The sequence below is a fragment of the Lampris incognitus genome, chromosome 12 (assembly GCF_029633865.1).
Source record: "Lampris incognitus isolate fLamInc1 chromosome 12, fLamInc1.hap2, whole genome shotgun sequence".
NCBI lineage: Eukaryota > Metazoa > Chordata > Actinopteri > Lampriformes > Lampridae > Lampris > Lampris incognitus.
In genome coordinates this window covers 6,522,261-6,546,481 of record NC_079222.1, presented here as the reverse complement: position 1 = coordinate 6,546,481, position 24,221 = coordinate 6,522,261, and the positions used below count along the sequence as shown (strand labels likewise).

The following is a 24,221-nucleotide window of genomic DNA, read 5'->3' as shown; positions in this document are numbered from 1 at the left end:
CGATCAAGCCAGAGGTAACACGGGGATTCGAACCGGCGATCCCCTTGTTGGTAGGCAATGAAATAGACCGCTACGCCACCCGGACGCCCAAACATGATCATTCTTCTGATTCTGATTCTGACCTTTCAACGCAAGTCACGATGGTGTCGTTGATATGAACAGTCAACAAGTAAACAACTTCATCTTCAACTTTCATCACACATAAAAGCATAGAAGTGTCTTGGTTTGACTGGTGTCGGCACGGGGGCTCAGCGGTTAGCGCTGTCGCCTAACAGCAAGAAGGTCCCGGGTTCGAACCCCCGGGGTTGTCCAACCGGGTGCTCCAGTTTCCCCCATCATCAAAAAGACACGCATGTTAGGGTTAATACTCCCGTCTGTGCCCCTGACCGAGGCATGCTGCACGGCGTGGCTAGGAGCTAGGAGAGCCCACTGCTCCTAGCTACACAGCTAGCATGGGTTAAATGCAGAGGAAGAAGTTCCCCACGGGGATCAATATAGTAGTAGATAAAAATAAATACATAGTACATAAGACCACTTATTTCATGACAAAAATTTGCTTGAAGCTCTCTTGTGTCTCATTAATGGTTTTTGTTTATCGTTTGCATTGATTGATTGATTGATTGATTGATTGATTGGTCGCTTTCAGACTTTTTGACCATAAATTGACACCATAGTGTCCCTTGATAGTTTTCATTTCAAAATAGCGTCAAAATTCATAAAGTTGAAAAAATGCCAAAAAGACTTGGCGACTGCCCGCCAATTTTACACGTTTCCTCGGAGCGATCCCAGGTCATCGACGTCTTATTTGTTTCTTCCTGTTCTTCATTTGGGATTAAGAGTCGGGACCCTTCCCACGTTGATTTCTGTTAAACTCGTGGACGTTGCCGAGGAGTACGGGGACAGATTTGATCTCTGCTCTGACGCTCAGCACATGGGTCGCTTAGCCTGCTAGCTAGCTAGCTAGCTAGATGACGGCTAACTCTCAGACTGCATGGCCAGTGTGGCTGCTGCTTTTGGGATGTTCAGCTGTAAGACATTAAAAAAGAAGGAGAAAAACTTGAAAGACAGGTGGAAAAACCTGAAGGTATGCTGACTGGACTTTCTGGCAGCAGAGCGTAGGAGATTAGCTGATGGACTGTGACGAAGACTGGTTCGTCAAACAATCATTTCGTGAACCGTGAAAACCCTTCTATCAGACAATTGCCTTTAAACGATCCAGTTAAACAAACTCAGTGTAGAAAATCACGAGGTATTTTGTTGCCTCAGCACGGAAAAAGTTGCATATGGTTAAGATCTGACTGAGACAGTCGTACTGGCTGATATAGTGGACTGTATGTAGGGCAGTGGACTCAGGGGTAGTGGACTGTAATGTAGGCCATGACGGAACAAGACAGAAAGCGTGAGACACAGAACTCAAAACTGTCTGTTTGTCGGTCTATCTATCTATCTGTCTGTCTGTCTGTTTCTCTGCCTGCCTGCCTGTCTTTCTGTATGCCTGTCTGTCTGTCATTCTGCCTGTCTGTCTGCCTGTCTGTCTGTCTGCCTGCCTGTCTGTCTTTCTGTATGCCTGTCTGTCTGTCATTCTGCCTGTCTGTCTGTCTGCCTGCCTGTCTGTCTTTCTGTATGCCTGTCTGTCTGTCATTCTACCTGCCTGTCTGTCTGCCTGCCTGCCTGTCTTTCTGTATGCCTGTCTGTCTGTCATTCTGCCTGTCTGTCTGCCTGTCTGTCTGTCTGCCTGCCTGTCTGTCTTTCTGTATGCCTGTCTGTCTGTCATTCTGCCTGTCTGTCTGTCTGCCTGCCTCTGCCTGCCTGACTGTCTGTCTGTCTTTCTGTATGCCTGTCTGTCTGTCTGTCTTTCTGCCTCTCTGTCTGCCTGCCGGACAAAAAGAGAGATGGAGTGTGCATGCTTGTGTAAATAAGGGTGAAAGTTAAAAAGTGTGTGTGTGTGTGTGTGTGTGTGTGTGTGTGTGTGTGTGTGTGTGTGTGTGTGTGTGTGCGTGTGCGTGTGCGCGCGTGTGTACCCTCTTTGTTCGGGACTTGGCAGTCAAGTAGTTAAATTGATGTTATTCCACCCTCTAAATCTAAATACCAGCTTTCAGAAAGGAGCACGGAGCCAAGTCTTCGCACAGACCCACACACACACACACACAGACACACACACACAGACACACACAAACCACCATCTGCAGATAGAATATCAACAGCAAATCACCACATTCACCACAAACATTTACTTTGGTATACGCTGCACTTAGTGTTGCATTAACTTTGCTTTTCCAATTTGGAGCGATGGCAGGCGATGGCTGCTGCGCCCCAAGTCCCATCTCTCTGCTCGAGGTGCGCACCTCCACAACTTATTATTACAACCCGTAACCCAACCTAGCGCTCAGAGGTGTCCACTGTTCCCACCCATATTTGGAAAGGAAACTCGGTATTCGGCGTGGACGGCCCAGATATGTTATTGCGATTTTTCTTTTCTTTTTCAAGGCGGGAGGGATTTTAGAGAGGGAGATGGTCGTGGAAAACCCGCCAACTCTCCCGGGACGCCAGGGGGGAATGTTTCTTTATATAACCCAAGTTACCTGGTGGTGGATATAACTGACTCTTACTGGGCTCCTAGCTGGGATGACCTTTGACCTGTCTATCAGTGGGAACTCACCGGGGCCACCTTATCTGTCTGTCTATCTATCTATCTATCTATCTATCTATCTATCTATCTATCTATCTATCTATCTATCTATCTATCTATCTATCTATCTATCTATCTATCTATCTATCTATCTATCTATCTATCTATCTATCTATCTATCTATCTATCTATCTATCCATCCATCCATCCATCCATCCATCCATCCATCCATCCATCCATCCATCCATCCATCCATCCATCCATCCATCCATCCATCCATCCATCTATCTATCTATCTATCTATCTATCTATCTATCTATCTATCTATCTATCTATCTATCTATCTATCTATCTATCTATCTATCTATCTATCTATCTATCTGCACCCATTGCTGATAAATTCTTCTGAACGATTTTTTTTCACTTCCGGTGTGGAAGGATGGCTGCGCAAAGTCACATTTGCGGCGGCCTCACCCAGTACCGTCCATGCAGTGTCTTTGTCCACGTCTGCGTCTAAGTTTGTGTCTTCGTTTGATGGCTGGGAGAGCTGGCATTGGATTGGCTGGGAGAGCTTGGTCTGCTGCGTCCGGTGGGCCCAGGGACCACGGCCCTGCCTGGAGCTGCACCTGAGGACATAACGCCGAGGGCGGTGTGACAGGACGCGGAAGCGGGGCGGGCTAAGCTAACTGCTAGCCCATGCAGAACGGCAGTTCCCTAGCTGGCCTTCATTCCCTTGGACAGTGATTTTTGTTTACTTTGGACACATGTTAGTTTGTGTGTCTCCCCGCCTGCCGCCCAGTGGCTGCTGGGTAGGCTCCAGCATCCCCATGACCCCGAGAGCAGGAGCGGTTTGGATAATGGATGGCTGGGTGGATGGGGGGGATATATGTGTTAGTTTGGGTATATGTGTTCTTGCAGTTTTTGAACATGTGTTTCTGTCCTTGTGCTGCACCGCTGTGGGCTGGGGAGGGGGGGGGGGAACGCTGTTTCGTTTCATTTCGTCTACGCAACGACAAATAAAGTGTCCCTGATTCCTGAAATGAGAGGAAACACGAGCATGTTGGGTAACTTCTGGGAACTGGGCAGCTCTGTATTTATTTAGCCTTGGAATGGAGACATTTCTGACACTCGGCATTTTAACATAAAGTCCAACTCACCTACAGTACTGCTCCAAATGTTGAACAGTATTTTTTTCTAATGAAAAGTGACGACCACTTGCTGATGTCACAGATGTTGTCCATTATCTTAATTGGCAATCATCACAGTATTCAACAACAGCGAATATGGCGGAACGGGGATGGCAGGCTGGTCGGTGCAAAACAAGACATATTGATGTATTTCTCGGACCCATCGCACCCTGGTCACAACCTGTTCCGACTCCTCCCCTCTGGTAGGCGCTACAGAGCACTGTACCCCAAAACAACCAGATATGGAAATAAGTTCCTTCCGCCGGACGTCATTCAAATGAACCCTTAACAGTATGTCAAATCAAGCCAGCCATGTTGTGTATACTGTACTGCACGTTGTACGTATACTGGTACCCTCTGGCATGTCCATCTACCTCAGGCATGGATGTCAGTAACCTGCTAACATCAACCTCAGCATCCCTGAGATATTCTCTGCACCACTGCACTTTATCACCTCTTACTTGGCCCGTACAAGTCAATCCTTGTGTATATATCTGCAGATTGTTGTGTTGTGTTGTTGTTATTCTGTGTTCAGCACACCGAGAGAGCCACGAAACCGGAGTCACATTCCATGTAGTGCAAAACCTACATGGCCTATAAGCATGATCCGGATCCTGATCCTGATCGATGCATTTCTCTTCCAACAAACTCAGAATTTGGTGTAATTGTACCAGTGGCCTCCTTTATTATATTCTGTTACACTCATTGAAGCAAAAATAGTGGTTCGGTACATTTGCAACCTCTCCGAATCTTGGTTCTCATCTGACTTACATCGATTCCCGGTGTAAATCTCCCATGTCAGAGTATTTCACTGATTTCATCTTTTTTTTAAAGCAGATGTAGACAACTTTTCAACCGCCCCCCCCAACCCCCCCCCCCCCCGCCCAGCATTTCCAAGTAATCTTCTGCCGCAAACACAATCAACTTCAGTTTTTCTCAACTCCCAACAACACGGGACAACACGCTTGTCGGCACATGTCCGTAAAGAAGCGTGTTTACCGAAGAGATAAAGGGAAACTTCTAATTTTACATTGAATCTGAGAACTGTTGGCCATTGTGAGGCCGTGCATTGCATAGCAATAACAGTTTGAGTAGCGTTGTTGCTTCGCACAAACAAACTGCGGAGGTTGGTGTTGGGGTGGAGGGGGGAGTAGAAGAAAACTAGGCACACACAGACACGGCCAGTTGTGTCTATAGGGACGCCCGACCACGCCGGAGGTAACACGGGGATTCGAACCGCCAACCCCCCGTGTTGGCAGGCAACGGAATACACCACCCGGACGCCCCAAGGGAAGGACTTCCTATCAGCCGACGATCAAACGATAGCAGAGAGCAGTGGCGGCTGGCCAGTAGAGGGCGCTGGGGCGCCGCCCCCTTCAAATATCAAGAGATGAAAATCTACTTAAACGTGTTAAATATAATTTAGTTGTATTATGCAAATAATTATGAAATAAAAGTGTTTTCAGTCTGTGAGCGCCTGTCAGCAGCCATTAAATATTAGTTCAAATGGTATTTGGTTGATTCCTGTCTGAATACATATACTTCCTGTCTGAATACATATACTTCCTGTCTGAATACATATACTTCCTGTCTGAATACATATACTTCCTGGGTGAGGGGCGCCGGCCAAACCATACCTTATGTAAGCCCTCAAACTTGTGGTGAGCAGGTGACCTGAGGCTGCTGTCTGATTGGTTTCTCAGGTTTTCCAGGGGGCGCAGTTCTGTGCCGCCCCAGACACGCCCACTTTTATTGGCAGCGAATTTGTATTGTTTTAATGTTGTTTGATCTAATGTGATTGGGCAATTCTCGTGGCTGTCAATCATCCGCCATCTACGAACCCTGATAAAATCTATAGGCTACATTGTCCTTCTTAATAACTCTGTGACTGTGTGGAATTGCGCCCCCTCCCCAAAATATGTTTTTTAGCACCAGCCGCCACTGGCAGAGGCTGTGCTCAGGGACCACGTGACCCAGTTGTGCTATTACATCAAACGCATCAACCTTTGTGCGTACCGTCTTCCTCCTCCATCCTCGGTCATCTCCTGCTGCTCTTTCATTAGCTGACACACCGACCCTGGGGCAGGACTCGCTGATGAAGAGAAATGTTTATTCTGACAATGTTTGGGGGAAAATAAAACACGTTGTAGTGCCTTGTACTCTGTGCCAAATCCCTCCTCGTCGAGATTGTGCATACAAGGCCTTGTATGGTTGGCTTGTTGGGCTACTGTTAGCTTTGGCATTGTTCGAGTCTTGCTCCGGTAGACAGACTGTATATCTTAGGCGGGACTGTGCCGTGTTGGGAACTGTAAATCAGATGCTAACAGGCCCAAGTATCTAATCCAACCTCTGTACGTGTGTGCGTCTCTTTGTTTGTTCAGTGTCAGGTGTGCAGTATGGGCGGTTGGAGACTAACGTGACCCTGGTCTGTGGGACGTCCCCACTAAGGTAAGGGGTTTACTAATGTTCGTCTACCTTCGGATGTCTGTCTGCGTCCCCCTTTATTAATTCTCTGCTAATTTCTCACTTGGAAGCGTGCAGTGTGTGTACTTTCATGTACAGACGTGCTCAGATTTGTTGGTGCCCTTACAGCTGATTGAAATAATGCTTCAATCCTGCTGAAAGGGGATGAATTTAAAAGCTGTTTTGTCCTGTATGCTTGCATGTCTTTGGTATGTCACAGAATACAGCATAGAAGCTGTGAAAGGATGGATTATTGCTTATTCTACAAAGATATTCTATATTATTAATGATAATCATCATCATCATCATCATAATTACATTTATATAGAGCTTTTCGAGACATCTACAGTGCTCCAAATTGAAGGGGGTAACTCACTTCAACCACCACCAATGTGCAGCACCACCTGGGTGACGCACGGCAGCCATTTTGCACCAGAACGTGCACCAGACATCAGCGATAGGTGGAGAGGGAGGGATCGTTGAGCCAATTATATGAGGGGGGGGCGTTGATTAGGTGGCCAGATGGAGGGAGCCAGGTTGGGAATTTTGCCAGGACGCCGGGGGACCCCCTACTCTTTGCAATAAGTGCCATGGGGTCTTTAATGACCACAGTGAGTCAGCGCCTCGGTTTAACGTCTCACCCGAAGGACGGCATCTGCTACAGCACAGTGTCCCCGTCACTGCACTGGGGCACTGGGACTTGAAATTTGTTGTTAGGACCAGAGGGAAGATTGCCCCCTACTGGCTCACACCACTACCAGCAGCAACTCATTTTCCCGGAAGGTCTCCCATCCAAGTACTAGCCAAACCCATACCTGCTTAGCTTCCATCATTTGGCAGAGCCAGGGTACAAAATGGCCCGGACACATTCGTTGGTTCCCCTTAGAAAAGATAATAAATAACTGGATCAAAGAAGACGAACAAGAAGAAATCCACTTTATTTTGTCATTGTACAGGTTACAGTAAACTACGTCCTCTGCATGTAACCCATCCCCATTGTATAGGAGCAGTGGGCCGCTACAACGCCCCGGGACCAGCTCCAGTTCTTCTTTCCACTGCCTTGCTCAGGGGCAAAGGCAGGTGTATTAACCCTAACATGCATGTCTTTCTGGTGATGGGAGGAAACCGGAGCACCCGGAGGAAACCCACGCAGACACGGGGAGAACATGCAAACTCCACACAGAAAGAACCTGTGACGGCCCGGGGTTCGAACCCAGGACCTTCTTGCTGTGAGGCGACACCACTGGGCCACCGTGCCTTCCCTAATAGTGATATTTCAAACTGATTAGTTTATTTAATTAGTATCACACGTGTCTCCCATCTTGTAATCAAGTCATTTAGCCAGTTTAATTGGAGCAAAGTCGTCACTGTGCTGTTTGGACCATCGTGCGGTCCATGCCGAACATGGACCAGAGGGAAGTAAAGAGGCTACAAGTCCGTCTGCAGGCCGCTTGACATCCCTCTGACAACAGTTGAAAAATATTAAGACCTCTAAGATCCATGGAACTGTGGCCAACATCCTGGTTGCAGCCGCAAGAGGAAAATTAACCCCAGCTTGAACAAAAGGATAGTTGTGAATGGTGGAAAAAAGGAACCAGCGACAACCGCCAGCGAGATACAAGCTTAATTCCAAGGTGGCGGCACGTCAGTTTCTGATCACGCCATCCATCACGTTTTCAGCGAGTGTGGGCTCCGTGGAAGAAGGCCCAGGAGGACTCCACTTCTGAAAGGAAAACATGGAAAAGCCAGACTCGCTACAGCGCGCGTTGACAAGCCACAATCCCCCTGGGAAAATGTCCTTTGGACAGTTGAGTCAAAACTGGAGCATTTTGGCAAGTCACGTCAAGTCTGGAGTCACGGACCGAAAAAATGACGCTTACAAAGAAAACAACACCATACCTCCAGTGAAACATGGAGGAGGCGCGGTTATTTTTTGGGGGCTGCTTTGCTGCACCTGGCACAGGGGTGCCTTGAATCCGTGCAGGGCACAATGAAATGTAATCACTGGGTGGCACGGTGGTTAGCGGTGTTGCCTCACAACAAGAAGGTCGAGAAGGTTGTCCTACCTTGGGGGTCATCCCAGGTCATCCTCTCTGTGGAGTTTGCATGTCCTCCCCGTGTCTGCGGTGGATTTTCTCCAGATGTTCCGGTTTCCCCCTCCGCCAAAAAGATCATCTTAGGGTTTATACTGCGGTCTGTGCCCCTGAGCAAGGCAAAGGCAATAGAACTGGAGTTGGTCCCCGGGCCCTGCAGGAAGGCAGCGGCCCACTGCTCCCGACGACACAGATCACAGCTGGGACGGCTTACTTTGCACTAACTGGATTTCCCCAAGGGGGTTAATAAAGGAAACTTAATTCATTAATTCATTAATTAAAGACTATCAAGGCATTCTGGAGCAAAACGTACCGTCAGAAAGCTCTGTCTCGGGTCATGGGTCATGGGTCCTCCCAGCAGGTTAATGACCCATAACACAGGGCTAAAAGCACCCAAGAATGCATCAGAACAAAATACTGGACTAAGGTCCTGGGTTCGAACCCCGGGGTTGACCTACCTTGGGGGTCATCCCAGGTCATCCTCTGTGTGGAGTTTGCACGTCCTCCCCGTGTCTGCGGTGGGTTTTCTCCAGATGTTCCGGTTTCCCCCACCGCCAAAAAGACATGCATGTTAGGGTTTATACTGCGGTCTGTGCCCCATGAGCAAGGCATGGGCAATAGAACTGGAGTTGGTCCCCGGGCCCTGCAGGAAGGCAGCGGCCCACTGCTCCCAACGACACAGATCACAGCTGGGATGGCTTACTTTGCACTAACTGGATTTCCCCAAGGGGGTTAATAAAGGAAACTTAATTAATTAATTAATTAATTAATTAATTAATTAATTAATTAAAGACTATCAAGGCATTCTGGAGCAAAACGTACCGTCAGAAAGCTCTGTCTCGGGTCATGGGTCATGGGTCCTCCCAGCAGGTTAATGACCCATAACACAGGGCTAAAAGCACCCAAGAATGCATCAGAACAAAATACTGGACTAAGGTCCTGGGTTCGAACCCCGGGGTTGACCTACCTTGGGGGTCATCCCAGGTCATCCTCTGTGTGGAGTTTGCACGTCCTCCCCGTGTCTGCGGTGGGTTTTCTCCAGATGTTCCGGTTTCCCCCTCCGCCAAAAAGACATGCATGTTAGGGTTTATACTGCGGTCTGTGCCCCTGAGCAAGGCATGGGAAATAGAACTGGAGTTGGTCTCCGGGCCCTGCAGGAAGGCAGCGGCCCGCTGCTCCCAACGACACAGATCACAGCTGGGATGGCTTACTTTGCACTAACTGGATTTCCCCAAGGGAATTAATAAAGGAAACGTAATTAATTAATTAATTAATTAATTAAAGACTATCGAGGCATTCTGGAGCAAAACGTCCTGCCCGGTGTCAGAAAGCTCTGTGTCGGATCATGGGTCATGGGTCCTCCCAGCAGGTTAATGACCCATAACACAGGGCTAAAAGCACCCAAGAATGCACCAGAACAAAATACTGGACCATTCTGAAGCGGCCTTCTGGGTCCTGATCTGAACCCTATCGAACATCTCTGGGAAGAGCCGAGCCTGCAGCCTGCAGAAGGTCCCCAGCAAACCTGAGACTGCTGCAGCAGTTATGTCAGCAAGAGTGGGCCAGAACACCCGTTAACAGGTGCAGAAGTCTTCAGAAAAGGGGGGGGGGGCTACCTCTAAAGGTCGTGCGACCAAATATCAGGTTCAGGCTCCCGCCATTTCCATTTGTTTTATAAACTACGATATTATGCTGAATAAATAATCAAAACCAGAGTCTGATTTCTGTGAATCGCGGAATGAACAATGGTGGATGCCAATTACTTTGGTCGGTTGTGCGTTCTCCATTAGTTTGTGGGGCGGTACCGACAAGTGTGAGTGTGTTCATGGGCGGCAGGTGTGTGTAGGAAGCGTGTGCTTCAGCTTGGTGTCTCCCTGTAACCCAGTGTACCATGTCCTCCTCCAGGACACCAGTGGAGTGGCGTCTCAACCGCAGCTTGGTTCTGCCGTGGCACCGGCTGACTTCGGATGGAGCCTTGGTTCTGCTGCACGTCGACCAGTCAGCGCAGGGCAACTACAGCTGCCATGACAACGACGGGGTCCTCCTACACACCACCAGACTCGTGCTGGGCTGTACGTTCCTCGTCTTCTGTCATCTTTGTGTTGTGTGTGTGTGTGCGTGTGTGTGTGTGTGTGTGTGTGTGTGTGTGTGCGTGCGTGCGTGTGTGTGTGTGTGTGTGTGTGTGTGTGTTGTGCTCCCAGCAGCTGTTCTGCTTTCAAATCCAGAATTTCTATAACCATCACACAACCAGACTACTTCAGACCAAGTTTCTTGCGTTCTCCCCGTCTCCTCGTCCTCGTCGTCCATCGCTCGCTGGCTGTACGTGACATCACTTCCGGTCTGCTAAAAAAGTGCACCGCATTCACCTTCCTCCATTTTGTTTTCGTCCAAAGTCTAACTGCAAGGTTTATTAAGCTGAATAGTGCCCTCGACAATTTCCCAGAAAGCAACTGAAAATGGGTCTCAACACATTTATGCCAGTTAATGCTAAAAAAAAATTCCCACAATGCAGTGCTTCACCTCTTCTTCCATTTTGGGTTGTGCACTCTTCCTGTTTGTCAAATGTTGCATGGCGGGATGAGGAGAAGTTGCAAAACAACGATCAGCACCTCCTAAATCTCCATGTATTCCTCCCTATGGGGTACTATGTCGTTTCTTATGTAGGGGAATAGGGATGGAGGGAGGGATGGAGTGACCGCGGAGGCATCTTCTCGTTCTTTATCTCTCCTTCCCTTTCTTTTGCTTCCCCTTCTTCCTTTCTTTTTGTTTTGTGTTGTCTCAGCACATTCTGATCAGCTTCATAATTTCACAAAATGTTCAAGAGGCACTAAGAAAGAAATCACTCTCCCTCTCTCCCTCTCTTGCTCTCTAGCGCCCCCTTGCTCTCCGGAACTGATGCGTTTCTGTCTAAACATCTATAATAGATTAGCCCTACGGCTTCAGCGAGACATGAAGTAACGATAACCAGAGCCGCTGTTCCACAAAAGAAAAAAAAAACAACCCACTTATCAGCTGTCACATTGACAAAGCCCTCCACTTCCTGTCACTGTCTCAAACAGGAAGTGGTGCGGTGGACTTCCTTTTAAGGGGTGGCACTGACTAAGAATGGGCAGTTAATTTTTCCGTGGATGTGCCAAGTCTCCCTCGGCACAGTTCGCGTTGGGAGAGTTTCAGAACTTCACACTGGACCTGAGCAGAACTGTTCTGAGTCAAACAGAATAGAACACACCGAAGCAAGGCGGGGATGGTTATGAGACACGCAGCTTTGTCAGATAAGGTTTTAGAGACGTGTGTCATATATACATAGACCACAGGAAGTAGGAGTCGACTGTCATGTCCGCTGAAGTTGACTTCACTATCACCCTCCCGATCTCTCTGTCTTTAACTGAACTCTCACTGACCTCGTGTTGTGCAGATCCCCCCGGGCTGTTGAGCGTTTCCTGTCGAGTGCCCAGTCACACGCTGGTCCGCTGCTCATGGGTGGAGTCAGTGAAGACCTTCCTGCCTTCCCAGTACCACGCCTTCTACAGGTAAGAGCCGAGTACTGCGACTAAATACAGCGAACCATTTGTCACCATCAACTACTCCTTCCGCTTCACTGCTAAAAAATAAAATACATTTTATCAAGATGTTTTATCTTCCTCTAAGTCTCATGATGCTATTATTATTATTATTATTATTATTATTATCATTACCATCATTATTATCATCATCATTATTATTATTACTATTATTATTATTATCATCATTATTATCATCACCATTATTATTATTATTATTATTATTATTATCATCATCATCATCATTATTATTATTATTATTATTATTATCATTATTATTATTATCATCATTATTATTATCATCATCATCATCATCATTATTATTATTATTATCATCGTTATTATTATCATCGTTATTATTATTATCATTATTATTATTATTATTATTATTATTATTATCATTATTATTATTATCATCATCATCATCATTATTATTAATATTATTTATTCTGTGTTTCCTGTTTTACATCCTGTAGAGCCGGGTCCAAACTATGGACCTGAGGCACTACTACTACTACTACTACTACGACTACTACTACTACTACTTCTTCTTCTTCTTCTTCTTCTTCTTCGTCTTCTTCTTCATTATTATTATTATTATTTTTATCATTATTATTATTATTATCATTATTATTTTTATTATTATCATCATCATTATTATTATTATTATTATTTCTTCTGTGTTTCCTGTTTTACATCCTGTAGAGCCGGGTCCAAACTATGGACCTGAGGCACTACTACTACTACTACTTCTTCTTCTTCTTCTTCTTCTTCTTCTTCTTCTTCTTCTTCTTCTTCTTCTTCTTCTTCTTCTTCTTCTTCTTCTTCTTCTTCTTCTTCTTCGTCTTCGTCTTCTTCTTTTTCTTCTTCTTCTTCTTCTTCTTCTTCTTCTTCTTCTTCTTCGTCTTCCTCTTCTTCTTCTTCATTATTATTATTATTATAATTATTATTATTTTAATGTATTGCTGGTAAATTTTCTCAGCCCAATGGCAGATGTTATTGCTTGTTGCCAGAAAGTGCACTTCTCTCATGACTGTTCGACTTTTCGGGAGGAATTTTAAGTAAGCAGGAAAAGAAATAATAAAACAAGGAACTCGATCTAAATATTTAAACTTGGTGTTCTTTTTATTTTAGGATGAATGTTTTGAAGCAGGTCCTATTTTTATGAAACAATAGCGTATCCTTGAAAAACAAAACAGTGTTATCTGTCAGGGGAGTGAGAAATTTTACCACTAATATCTAAAATAAGCATTACGAGACTCAAAGCAAGGTAAGGCGCCTTGATAAGCTGGGGGGGGGTCTCCTCTCCTCTGCCTTTTCTGATCTTTAAACAGTTAAAACGGTATTTCTGAACAAATAAGACTTAAAATGATGGAAATAGATCATAATCTGGTTTCAAGAAGGACGCACCTATCAAGAGCTGGCTTTGTAAGAATATCACATTCGTCTGGCTTCATCTTACTTACATATGTCATCATAAAATATCATTTTTACAAGTAAAACAAGAAAGCTGTTTTTGTGGAATGTTGCTTTAAGCGGTTTTTTATCTAACAATGACGTTTTAAGTTGTGCTTCATACCAGATAAAATATCTTAAAATCAATGCAGTTTAACTCAACAGGTGATTTTTTTAACCCCATTTCAAGAACACTTACCTAGCTGGAATACCTTACTGGGAATTTGGTAGATTGTTTTGCTCGTTTTGGACATTTTCTTACGTGAATATGCAACGAAATGTCTCAACGTGGACATGTTGGACGCTGTTCCACACATTTCCCCCCAAAACGCAGCAGTCAGACATGTTCAGATGTTGGTGTTTAGGTTTACGTCGACTCTTTGGTGTTTTCCTCAATTCTCCGTTTTTTGTTTTTTTTGCTGTCCTTCAGGGGGATTCACCAGGAGTGGATGCCATGTGTCATAGGCCCCGCCCTCCGCAGCTGTGACATCACATCCCCCTCTTTCTGGCAGGCCTACCATTTACTGAATATTACTGCGGCCAACCCCCTGGGGTCCACACCAACCGTTAAACAGATACGACTACATGAGCTATGTAAGACCAGGACGCACACCGACACCGACACCGACACAAAGACAGACAGACAGACAGACAGACAGACAGACAGACAGACAGACAGACAGACAGACAGACATGCGGCCATGAGCATGCACATGCAAACGTTACATACACACGAACAGCACGAGCTGTGGAAGACTTGTGGCGAGCAGGTGACCTGAGGCTGCTGTGTGACTGGTTTCTTCAGGTTTTCCAGGGGGCGCAGTTCTGTGCCGCCCCAGACACGCCCACTTTTATTAGCAGCGAATCGGCATTGTTTTAATGTTTTTTTAATCTAACGTAATTGAACAATTCTCATGGCTGTCAGTCATGTTCACACCCACCACGACGCCTCGTCTCGACTGTCAGTCATCCACCGTCTTCCAGCCCTGACAAAGTCTATAGGCTAGATTGTCCTTCTTAATACCTCTGTGACTGTGTGGACATTAAAGCAGCTGTCAGGTGTGCTGCGCCCCCCCCCAAATCTATTTGCAGCTGCCGCCACTGGTTTGGTCCTAGGTACACTGATCTGGTTCTAGGTACGCTGATGTGGTCCTAGGTACACTGGTTTGGACCTAGGTACACTGGTTTGGTCCTAGGTACACTGATGTGGTCCTGGGTACACTGGTTTGGTCCTAGGTACACTCATGTGGTCCTAGGTACACTGGTTTGGTCCTAGGTACACTGCTTTGGTCCTAGGTACACTGGTTTGTACACTGATGTGGTCCTAGGTACACTGGTTTGGTCCTAGGTACACTGATGTGGTCCTAGGTACACTGATGTGGTCCTAGGTACACTTGTTTGGTCCTAGGTACACCGATGTGGTCCTAGGTACACTGATGTGGTCCTAGGTACACTTGTTTGGTCCTAGGTACACTGATGTGGTCCTAGGTACACTGATGTGGTCCTAGGTACACTGGTTTGGTCCTAGGTACACTGGTTTGGTCCTAGGTACACTGGTTTGTTCCTAGGTACACTGGTTTGTTCCTAGGTACACTGGTTTGGTCCTAGGTACACTGCTTTGGTCCTAGGTACACTGGTTTGTACACTGATGTGGTCCTAGGTACACTGCTTTGGTCCTAGATCCACTCATGTTGTCCTAGGTACACTGGTTTGGTCCTAGGTACACTGATGTGGTCCTAGGTACACTGCTTTGGTCCTATGTACACTGATGTGGTCCTAGGTACACTGCTTTGGTCCCAGGTACACTGGTTTGTTCCTAGGTACACTGGTTTGGTCCCAGGTACACTGATGTGGTCCTAGGTACACTGGTTTGGTCCTAGGTAGACTGCTTTGGTCCCAGGTACACTGCTTTGGTCCTAGGTACACTGGTTTGGTCCTAGGTACACTGCTTTGGTCCTAGGTACACTGGTTTGGTCCCAGGTACACTGCTTTGGTCCTAGGTACACTGATGTGGTCCTAGGTACACTGCTTTGGTCCCAGGTACACTGCTTTGGTCCTAGGTACACTGCTTTGGTCCTAGGTACACTGCTTTGGTCCTAGGTACACTGGTTTGGTCCTAGGTACACTGGTTTGGTCCTAGGTACACTGATGTGGTCCTAGGTACACTGATGTGGTCCTAGGTACACTGGTTTGGTCCTAGGTACACTGATTTGGTCCTAGTTACACTGATGTGGTCCTAGGTACACTGGTTTGGTCCTAGGTACACTGCTTTGGTCCTAGGTACACTGCTTTGGTCCTAGGTACACTGGTTTGGTCCTAGGTACACTGATTTGGTCCTAGGTACACTGATGTGGTCCTAGGTACACTGCTTTGGTCCCAGGTACACTGCTTTGGTCCTAGGTACACTGCTTTGGTCCTAGGTACACTGCTTTGGTCCTAGGTACACTGGTTTGGTCCTAGGCACACTGGTTTGGTCCTAGGTACACTGATGTGGTCCTAGGTACACTGATGTGGTCCTAGGTACACTGGTTTGGTCCTAGGTACACTGATTTGGTCCTAGTTACACTGATGTGGTCCTAGGTACACTGGTTTGGTCCTAGGTACACTGGTTTGGTCCTAGGTACACTCATGTGGTCCTAGGTACATTGGTTTGGTCCAAGGTACACTGGTTTGGTCCTAGGTACACTGGTTTGGTCCCAGGTACACTGGTTTGGTCCTAGGTACACTCATGTGGTCCTAGGTACACTGGTTTGGTCCCAGGTACACTGCTCTGGTCCTAGGTACACTGGTTTGTTCCTAGGTACACTGGTTTGGTCCCAGGTACACTGCTTTGGTCCCAGGTACACTGATGTGGTCCTAGGTACACTGCTTTGGTCCCAGGTACACTGCTTTGGTCCTAGGTACACTGCTTTGGTCCTAGGTACACTGCTTTGGTCCTAGGTACACTGGTTTGGTCCTAGGCACACTGGTTTGGTCCTAGTTACACTGATGTGGTCCTAGGTACACTGGTTTGGTCCTAGGTACACTGGTTTGGTCCTAGGTACACTCATGTGGTCCTAGGTACATTGGTTTGGTCCTAGGTACACTGGTTTGGTCCCAGGTACACTGCTCTGGTTCTAGGTACACTGGTTTGTTCCTAGGTACACTGGTTTGGTCCCAGGTACACTGGTTTGGTCCCAGGTACACGGCAGCACAGTGCGGACGTGTCACCTTGGTCAGTTTTCTGATAGGTCAGGCAACAATGAGCATTTGGCTCAGTGGCAGAACCAAATGTGAGGCGCAGGGTCCACGGATGCTACACTCGTGTCCGGGGGTCTGGTGGCTGCTGGGCTGAAAAAATTGCATTCACATATTTCAAAATGATTTGAAACTTGGAAGATAGGTCTGTGCACTGCAGAAAACCAATTACTTGTTCTTAATTTCTGAAAAAGGGAAGGTCTGTGTCTTTGTTTTAGCTGTGTATTGGGCTTGTTGTTCAATATGCACAGGAGTATCTGTCTTAAGTCTACTGTTGTTGTTTTTTTAATGTAAATTAAAAATTTGACCATTAAAGTATTGGTTAAAATTCTCTCTCTCTCTTTTTTCCCTTCAGTGAAACCAGACCCCCCGGAGTCGGTGTTGATAGAGGAGGTCGAGGGATCTCCTACCAGGCTGGTTGTGAATTGGAACAACCCGTCCTCCTGGCCGATACAGTTAGCCTTTCCTCTGAAATATGAGGTCAGGTACCGGCCCCTGGGCTCCGGACATTGGTCACAGGTCAGTGGGGAGACGTACATGCATACTGCACACACTGTACCCTCTGTGGATGGAAAATGTCTACACACCCCTGTTACGGCAGGTTTTTGGTGATGTTCAGAACCCCCCCCCCCCACCTCTTATCAGAATCAGAATCAGAAACACTTTATTTGTCACTTGATTTCATGCAGCCAGAATGGCTGCTGGAACCGCCGGTCTGCATGGGCTAGCAGTTAGCTTAGCCTGCCCCGCTTCCGCGTCCTGCCAGACCGCCCTCGGTGTGTCCTCCTCGGGCACAATGTGAAATTGAAATTGTGAAAATGTGACATCGCAACCTAAGTGAACACAATCAGAAAAGTTTTAGGGCAAAATCAGAAAAATACAAGCTGTGGCTGGGTTCAGAATTAACCAATCACATTCAAACTCATGTTGAATAGTAGTTAGTGTACACCCGCCATCAATTGGTGACTGTAATTACCCCAAATAAAGTTCGGCTGTTCCTGTAGGGTCCCCCTGACCCAGTCTGAGAGATGTAGGATGGTTTTGCAAGGAAGAGTGGGGAGGTGTTGCCAAGTTGAGATGTGCCAAGCTGGCTGACTCGTACCCAAAAATGAGAGCTGTAATAAAATCAGAAGGTGCTCCAGCAAGCTGTAGTAGCATTTCTACCAATGGAAGCAGTGCCATAAGCTAACACTTAACTAACAGGCTAACATGTGTACGTGAGTGTACCAACGTAAACATGTATCTTGTGCACATTATTATACATTATTATACAGACAGATGCAGCATCAGCAATGATGCGGACGCTGGACCGGACCGTTGTGGTGAGGAGGGAGCTGAGCCGCAAGGCAAAGCTCTCAGTTTACCAGTCAGTCTTCATCCCAGCCCTCACCTATGGTCATGGGCTCTGGGTAGTGACCGAAAGGGTGAGATCACGGATACAAGAGGCTGACATGAGTTTCCTCCGTAGGGTGTCTGGGCTCAGTTTAGAGATAGGGTGAGGAGCTTGGAGATCCGGAGGGAGCTCGGAGTAGAGCCGCTGCTCCTTCACGTGGAAAGGAGCCAGTTGCGGTGGTTTGGGCATCCGATTAGGATGCCTCCGGGCACGGCCAACTGTGAGGAGACCCCAGGGTAGACCCAGAACTCGCTTGGAGGGACTTAATGTCCATTCTGGCCTGGGAACGCCATGGGATCATCTGGAGGGCCTTGCTGGGGAGAGGGACGTCTGGAGTGCCCTACTTAGCTTGCTGCCACCGCCACCTGACCCCGGAGAAGCGGCTGATGATGAATGAATGAATGAATATCACACAGCTGTGTCTTCATACAACTGTATATAGTCATATTTACATATTATCAGGGACATACGAGGCAGTGTAGCCCCCTCGTCTTTGGTCTGCGTGTTGTGCAGCAGCAAATGACTCGTCGGGCTGTATGGGTTCATGTGCGTGTTTTTATTTGCGTCTGGCGATAAAAAGTCAAATCCGTTGGCACAGTGTTGTGTTAGTATGTCTTGCTCCAGCCCCTGGTCATGTAAAGCAAATTACATTTGAGACACTAGCATTAGCCGCTAGCTAGACGATGCTCATGCGGCAGTTATCCAGTGAGCCTGCGGAAGCTAGCTAGCGAATTTGAAGAACACCATTCGTTCATATCGCTAAAGCAATTACAGTAGGCACTTATAGTAATTACACTTCATCACAAATCATAAACACTAATAAAACCCTTAATACGCGTGGATCACATTTTCAATTGGTTTGTAACATTTTAATTCACCAAAAAAGGGGCGGAGCAAAGATTCTACCCGCCACTCTCGTCGCCGGTCGCGAGAAAAGGGACGAAAGTGACGTTTACGGCGATTACATGCAGTGCCAACTAACACCACAAGAGGGCGTCCATGATACAATAAAACGTTTCTATAATGAAAGACCGTTAGAACGTTACTCCCTTGGGAACAATAACGTGAAATTTTGACGAACTTCAACGTGTTAACATGCAGGTACTTTATACTGGTCATGTTTCTTAATCAATCCCCCTCACCCCCCCCCCATACATACACACACGCTATTAATCTCTCCCCCTCCTCCCCCCACCCCCACCCCCTCTCTCTCTTTCAGCTTGAGACCTCAGAGAACTCGGTTTTGATAGTGGACGCCTTGGCAGGATACCTCCACCAGGTGCAGGTCCGAGCCCAGGACGGGGTAAATTCCGACAGCAAGTGGAGTGACTGGACCCCCTTGCTCCTGGCGATGCCCTGGCGAGGTGAGACATACGGCTCGCAGGAAAATAAGCACATCATTTATTTGGCCGTCTGATGACAGGCGTAACAGGTCGATAAGGCTGGACCTGCGAAGGCCACGCCGTGGAGTTGCAAATACACAACGCGATCATTGAAAAAGAGGAGTCTAGCATAGAGGCCCACTGTGCTGTAGTGATTGGTATGTAGAGTAGCAGCTCAGCAAGCAGCTGCATTGCTAGCATTAACAGTAGGATTGGCAGGAGAAGCAGTTATAATATTAGTAAATAGTAGTAGCAGCAGCTGGTAGTGGTAGCAGCATGGTTAGTATTAGTATTAGTAGTAATATTAGTGGTAGTAGTAGTTTTCAGAGCAGCAGCATAAGTAGTACCAGCAGTAGTTGTAGCAGTAATAGTCTTGTTGGTAGTAGTAATAATAGTGTCAGCAGTAGCAGTAGTACCAGTAGTAGTATTGGTAGCGATAGTGGTAGTAGTAGTAGTAGTAGTAGTAGTAGTAGTAGAAGTAGTGCCAGAAGTAGTATTAGTAGTAGTAGTAGTAGTAGCAGTAGTAGAAGTAGTAGTAGTAGTAGTAGTAGTAGTAGTAGTGGCAATAGTAGCAGCAGAATCAGTAGAAGTATTAATATTAATAGCAATAGCAACATTAGTTATAGAAGATAGTAATAGAAGAAGTAGTAGTAGTAGTAGTAGTAGTAGTAGTAGTAGAAGTAGTGCCAGAAGTAGTAGTAGTAGTAGTAGTAGTAATAGTGGTAGTAGTAGTAGTAGTAGTGGCAATAGTAGCAGCAGAATCAGTAGAAGTATTAATATTAATAGCAATAGCAACATTAGTTATAGAAGATAGTAATAGAAGTAGTAGTAGTAGTAGTAGTAGTAGAAGTAGTGCCAGAAGTAGTAGTAGTAGTAGTAGTAGTAGTAGTAGTAGTAGAGGCAATAGTAGCAGCAGAATCAGTAGAAGTATTCATATTAATAGCAATAGCAACATTAGTTACAGAAGATAGTAATAGAAGTAGTAGTTTTACCATGGTAACTACGTTTTTTTTGGTTCAATTCTTTAATCTTACAAGTCAGAAGTCAAAATGTCCTTTAGTAAGGTGTGTGTGTGTGTGTGTGTGTGTGTGTGTGTGTGTGTGTGTGTGTGTGTGTGTGTGTGTGTGTGTGTGTCTAACCCACAGCCTTCACCAGCCCTGAGCCCACAGCAGAACCCTTCCCAGGGGAACTGTTTCCTGAAAATGATTTTCCAGTGGACACAAAGTCTGAAACTTCCACTACCAAGTCACAAAGTAAGACTATTTTAGATAAGTAAGGACTATATAAAATGTGGTAGAGACATATACCGAATCCAAGTATATAATAAATATTATATAGATGTATACTAAATCTTAACCTATACCTCATGTATTATACACACACACACATAAATATATACTATATATGTATATATATATATATATATATATATATATATATATATATATATATATATATGTGTGTGTGTGTATATGTATATGTATATATATATATATATATATATATATATATATATATATATATATACACAGTGCATCCGGAAAGTATTCACACCCCTTCACTTTCCCCACATTTTGTTATGTTACAGCCTTATTCCAAAATGGATTAAATCACTTTTTTTTCCCATCAATCTACACACAACACCCCATAATGACAAAGTGAAAAAGGTTCTGTAGAAATTTTTGCAATTTTATTAAAAATAAAAAACTGAAATATTGCATGTAAATAAGTATTCGCACTCTTTGCTATGACACTCCAAATTGAGCTCAGGTTCATCCTGTTTCCACTGATCATCCTTGAGATGTTTCTACATCTTGATTGGAGTCCACCTGTAGTAAATTCAATTGATCGGACATGATTTGGAAAGGCACACACCTGTCTATATGAGGCCCCACTGTTGACAGTGCATGTCAGAGCAGAAACCAAGCCATGAAGCCAAAGGAATTGTCTGTGGACCTCCGAGACAGGATTGTATCGAGGCACAGATCTGGAGAAGGGTACAACAAAATTTCTACAGCTTTGAAGGTCCTGAAGATCACAGTGGTCTCCATCATTTGTAAATGGAAGAAGTTTGGATCCACCAGGACTCTTCCTAGAGCTGGCCGCCCAGCCAAACTGAGCAATCGGGGGAGAAGGGCCTTGGTCAGGGAGGTGACCAAGAACCCGATGGTCACTCTGACAGAGCTCCAGCGTTCCTCTGTGGAGATGGGAGAACCTTCCAGAAGGACAACCATCTCTGCAGCACTCCACCAATCAGGCCTTTATGGTAGAGTGGCCAGACAGAAGCCTCTGCTCAGTAAAAGGCACATGACAGCCTGCTTGGAGTTTGCCAGAAAGCACCTAAAGGACTCTCAGACCATAAGAAACAAGATTCTCTGGTCTGATGAAACCAAGATTGAACTCTTTGGCCTGAATGCCAAACGTCACGTCTGGAGGACACCAGGCACCTCTCATCACCTTGCTAATACCATCCCTACAGTGCAGCATGGTGGTGGCAGCATCATACTGTGGGGATGTTCTTCAGCAGCAGGAACTGGGAGACTAGTCAGGATGGAGGGAAAGATGAATGGAGCAAAGTACAGAGAGATCCTTGATGAAAACCTGCTCCAGAGCGCTCAGGACCCCAGACTGGGGCGAAGGTTTACCTTTCAACACGACAACGACCCTAAGCACACAGCCAAGACAACGAAGGAGTGGCTTCGGGACAAGTCTGTGAATGTCCTTGAGTGGCCCAGCCAGAGCCCAGACTTGAACCCCATTGAACATCTCTGGAAAGACCTGAAAATAGCTGTGCAGCGACGCTCCCCATCTAACCTTACAGAGCTGGAGAGGATCTGCAGAGAAGAATGGGAGAAATACCCCAAATATAGGTGTGCCAAGCTTGTAGCTTCATACCCAAGAAGACTTGAGGCTGTAATCGCTGCCAAGGGTGCCCCAACCAAGTACTGAGTAAAGGGTGTGAATACTTATGTACATGCAATATTTCAGTTTGTTATTTTTAATAAATTTGCAACAATTTCTACAAAACTTTTTTCACTTTGTCATTATGGGGTATTGTGTGTAGATTGATGAGGGAAAACAAGGAATTTAATCTATTTTGGAATAAGGCTGTAACATAACACAATGTGGGGAAAGTGAAGGGGTGTGAATACTTTGCGGATGCACTGTGTGTGTGTGTGTGTGTGTGTGTGTGTGTGTGTGTGTGTGTGTGTGTGTGTGTGTGTGAGTCAGATATAGAGGAGGACAGCGAGTGTGGGCGGGTGCATATTACAGAGTGAGGATGTCAGTGTGGGTCTTTATGTTTAGCTTTTAATTACCCTCTGGAGGGAGGTTAATTTAAACACGATCATCACAGCTGTCACACAAACACATTTATCATACTGAGGAGTAAACAACTCAACACGCGCACACAAGCATACACACACGCACGCACACACACAAGCACACAAACACTCACACATGCACACACACTAGCACACAAACACACACAGGCATACACACACGCACGCACATACCACATGTGTTGTGTTACATATTTTGTGAGACTTGTGTGGTTGACGTCATGTCCAGGCAGCAGCTCAGAGAGGATGTGAACCTGTTGCACTGAGCTGTTTTACTGAACTGTTGTACTGAGCTGTTGTACTGAACTGTTGTACTGAACTGTTGTACTGAACTTTTGTACTGAGCTGTTGGACTGAGCTGTTGTACTGAACTGTTCTACTGAACTGTTCTACTGAGCTGTTGTACTGAACTGTTGTACTGAGCTGTTGGACTGAAATGTTGTACTGAACTGTTCTCCTGAGCTGTTGTACTGAACTGTTGTACTGAACAGTTGTACTGAGCTGTTGGACTGAACTGTTGTACTGAGCTGTTGGACTGAACTGTTGTACTGAGCTGTTGGACTGAGCTGTTGGACTGAACTGTTGTACTGAACTGTTGTACTGAGCTGTTGGACTGAGCTGTTGTACTGAACTGTTGTACTGAGCTGTTGTACTGAACTGCTGTACTGAACTGTTGTACTGAGCTGTTCTACTGAGCTGTTGGACTGAACTGTTGTACTGAACTGTTGTACTGAGCTGTTGGACTGAACTGTTGTACTGAGCTGTTGGACCGAAATGTTGGACTGAACTGTTGGACTGAACTGTTCTACTGAGCTGTTGTACTTAACTGTTGTACTGAGCTGTTGGACTGAACTGTTGGACTGAATTGTTGTACTGAACTGTTGTACTGAGCTGTTGGACTGAACTGTTGGACTGAACTGTTGGACTGAACTGTTGGACTGAACTGTTCTACTGAGCTGTTGTACTTAACTGTTGTAATGAACTGTTGGACTGAACTGTTCTACTGAGCTGTTGTACTTAACTGTTGTACTGAGCTGTTGGACTGAACTGTTGGACTGAACTGTTGTACTGAGCTGTTGGACTGAACTGTTGGACTGAATTGTTGGACTGAGCTGTTGTACTGAACTGTTGGACTAAACTGTTGGACTGAACTGTTGGACTGGACTGAACTGTTGGACTGGACTGAACTGTTGGACTGGACTGAACTGTTGGACTGGAATGAACTGTTGGACTGAACTGTGCTGTGCTGTTCGTCTTCTGCCGGTCTGTCCTTCTGCACTTCTTCACTTTGTCACTTTCACCCGTTTCTCTCCTCCTCGTCTGGTTTGTTCGACCTCCTTTCAGTCTCTCCATCTTTTTCTCTGTTATCTTCTTCTAAGCTCCCCTTGTCTTCTTATCTTATCCCTCCCCCTCTTCCTCTCCTCTTCACCTCCTAAAATGTTACCCTGTGGCTAATTATTTCTTTCTTTCTTTCTTTCTTT

The 24,221-nt window shown here is 46.0% G+C and overlaps 1 protein-coding gene across 1 annotated transcript in view; it reads left to right on the top strand.

Annotated features, from left to right (window-relative positions):
* Positions 1-991: 991 nt before the first annotated feature.
* Positions 992-24,221, top strand: part of il11ra (interleukin 11 receptor, alpha) — a 27,386-nt gene continuing 4,156 nt past the window's right edge. Inside the window, exons 1-9 of the mRNA XM_056291185.1 lie at positions 992-1,084; positions 5,746-5,824; positions 6,198-6,264; positions 10,278-10,444; positions 11,788-11,902; positions 13,818-13,981; positions 16,980-17,143; positions 19,237-19,381; positions 20,545-20,652. Of these exons, the coding sequence (XP_056147160.1) occupies positions 992-1,084; positions 5,746-5,824; positions 6,198-6,264; positions 10,278-10,444; positions 11,788-11,902; positions 13,818-13,981; positions 16,980-17,143; positions 19,237-19,381; positions 20,545-20,652 (1,102 nt within the window). The remainder of the gene's footprint in view (positions 1,085-5,745; positions 5,825-6,197; positions 6,265-10,277; positions 10,445-11,787; positions 11,903-13,817; positions 13,982-16,979; positions 17,144-19,236; positions 19,382-20,544; positions 20,653-24,221) is intronic.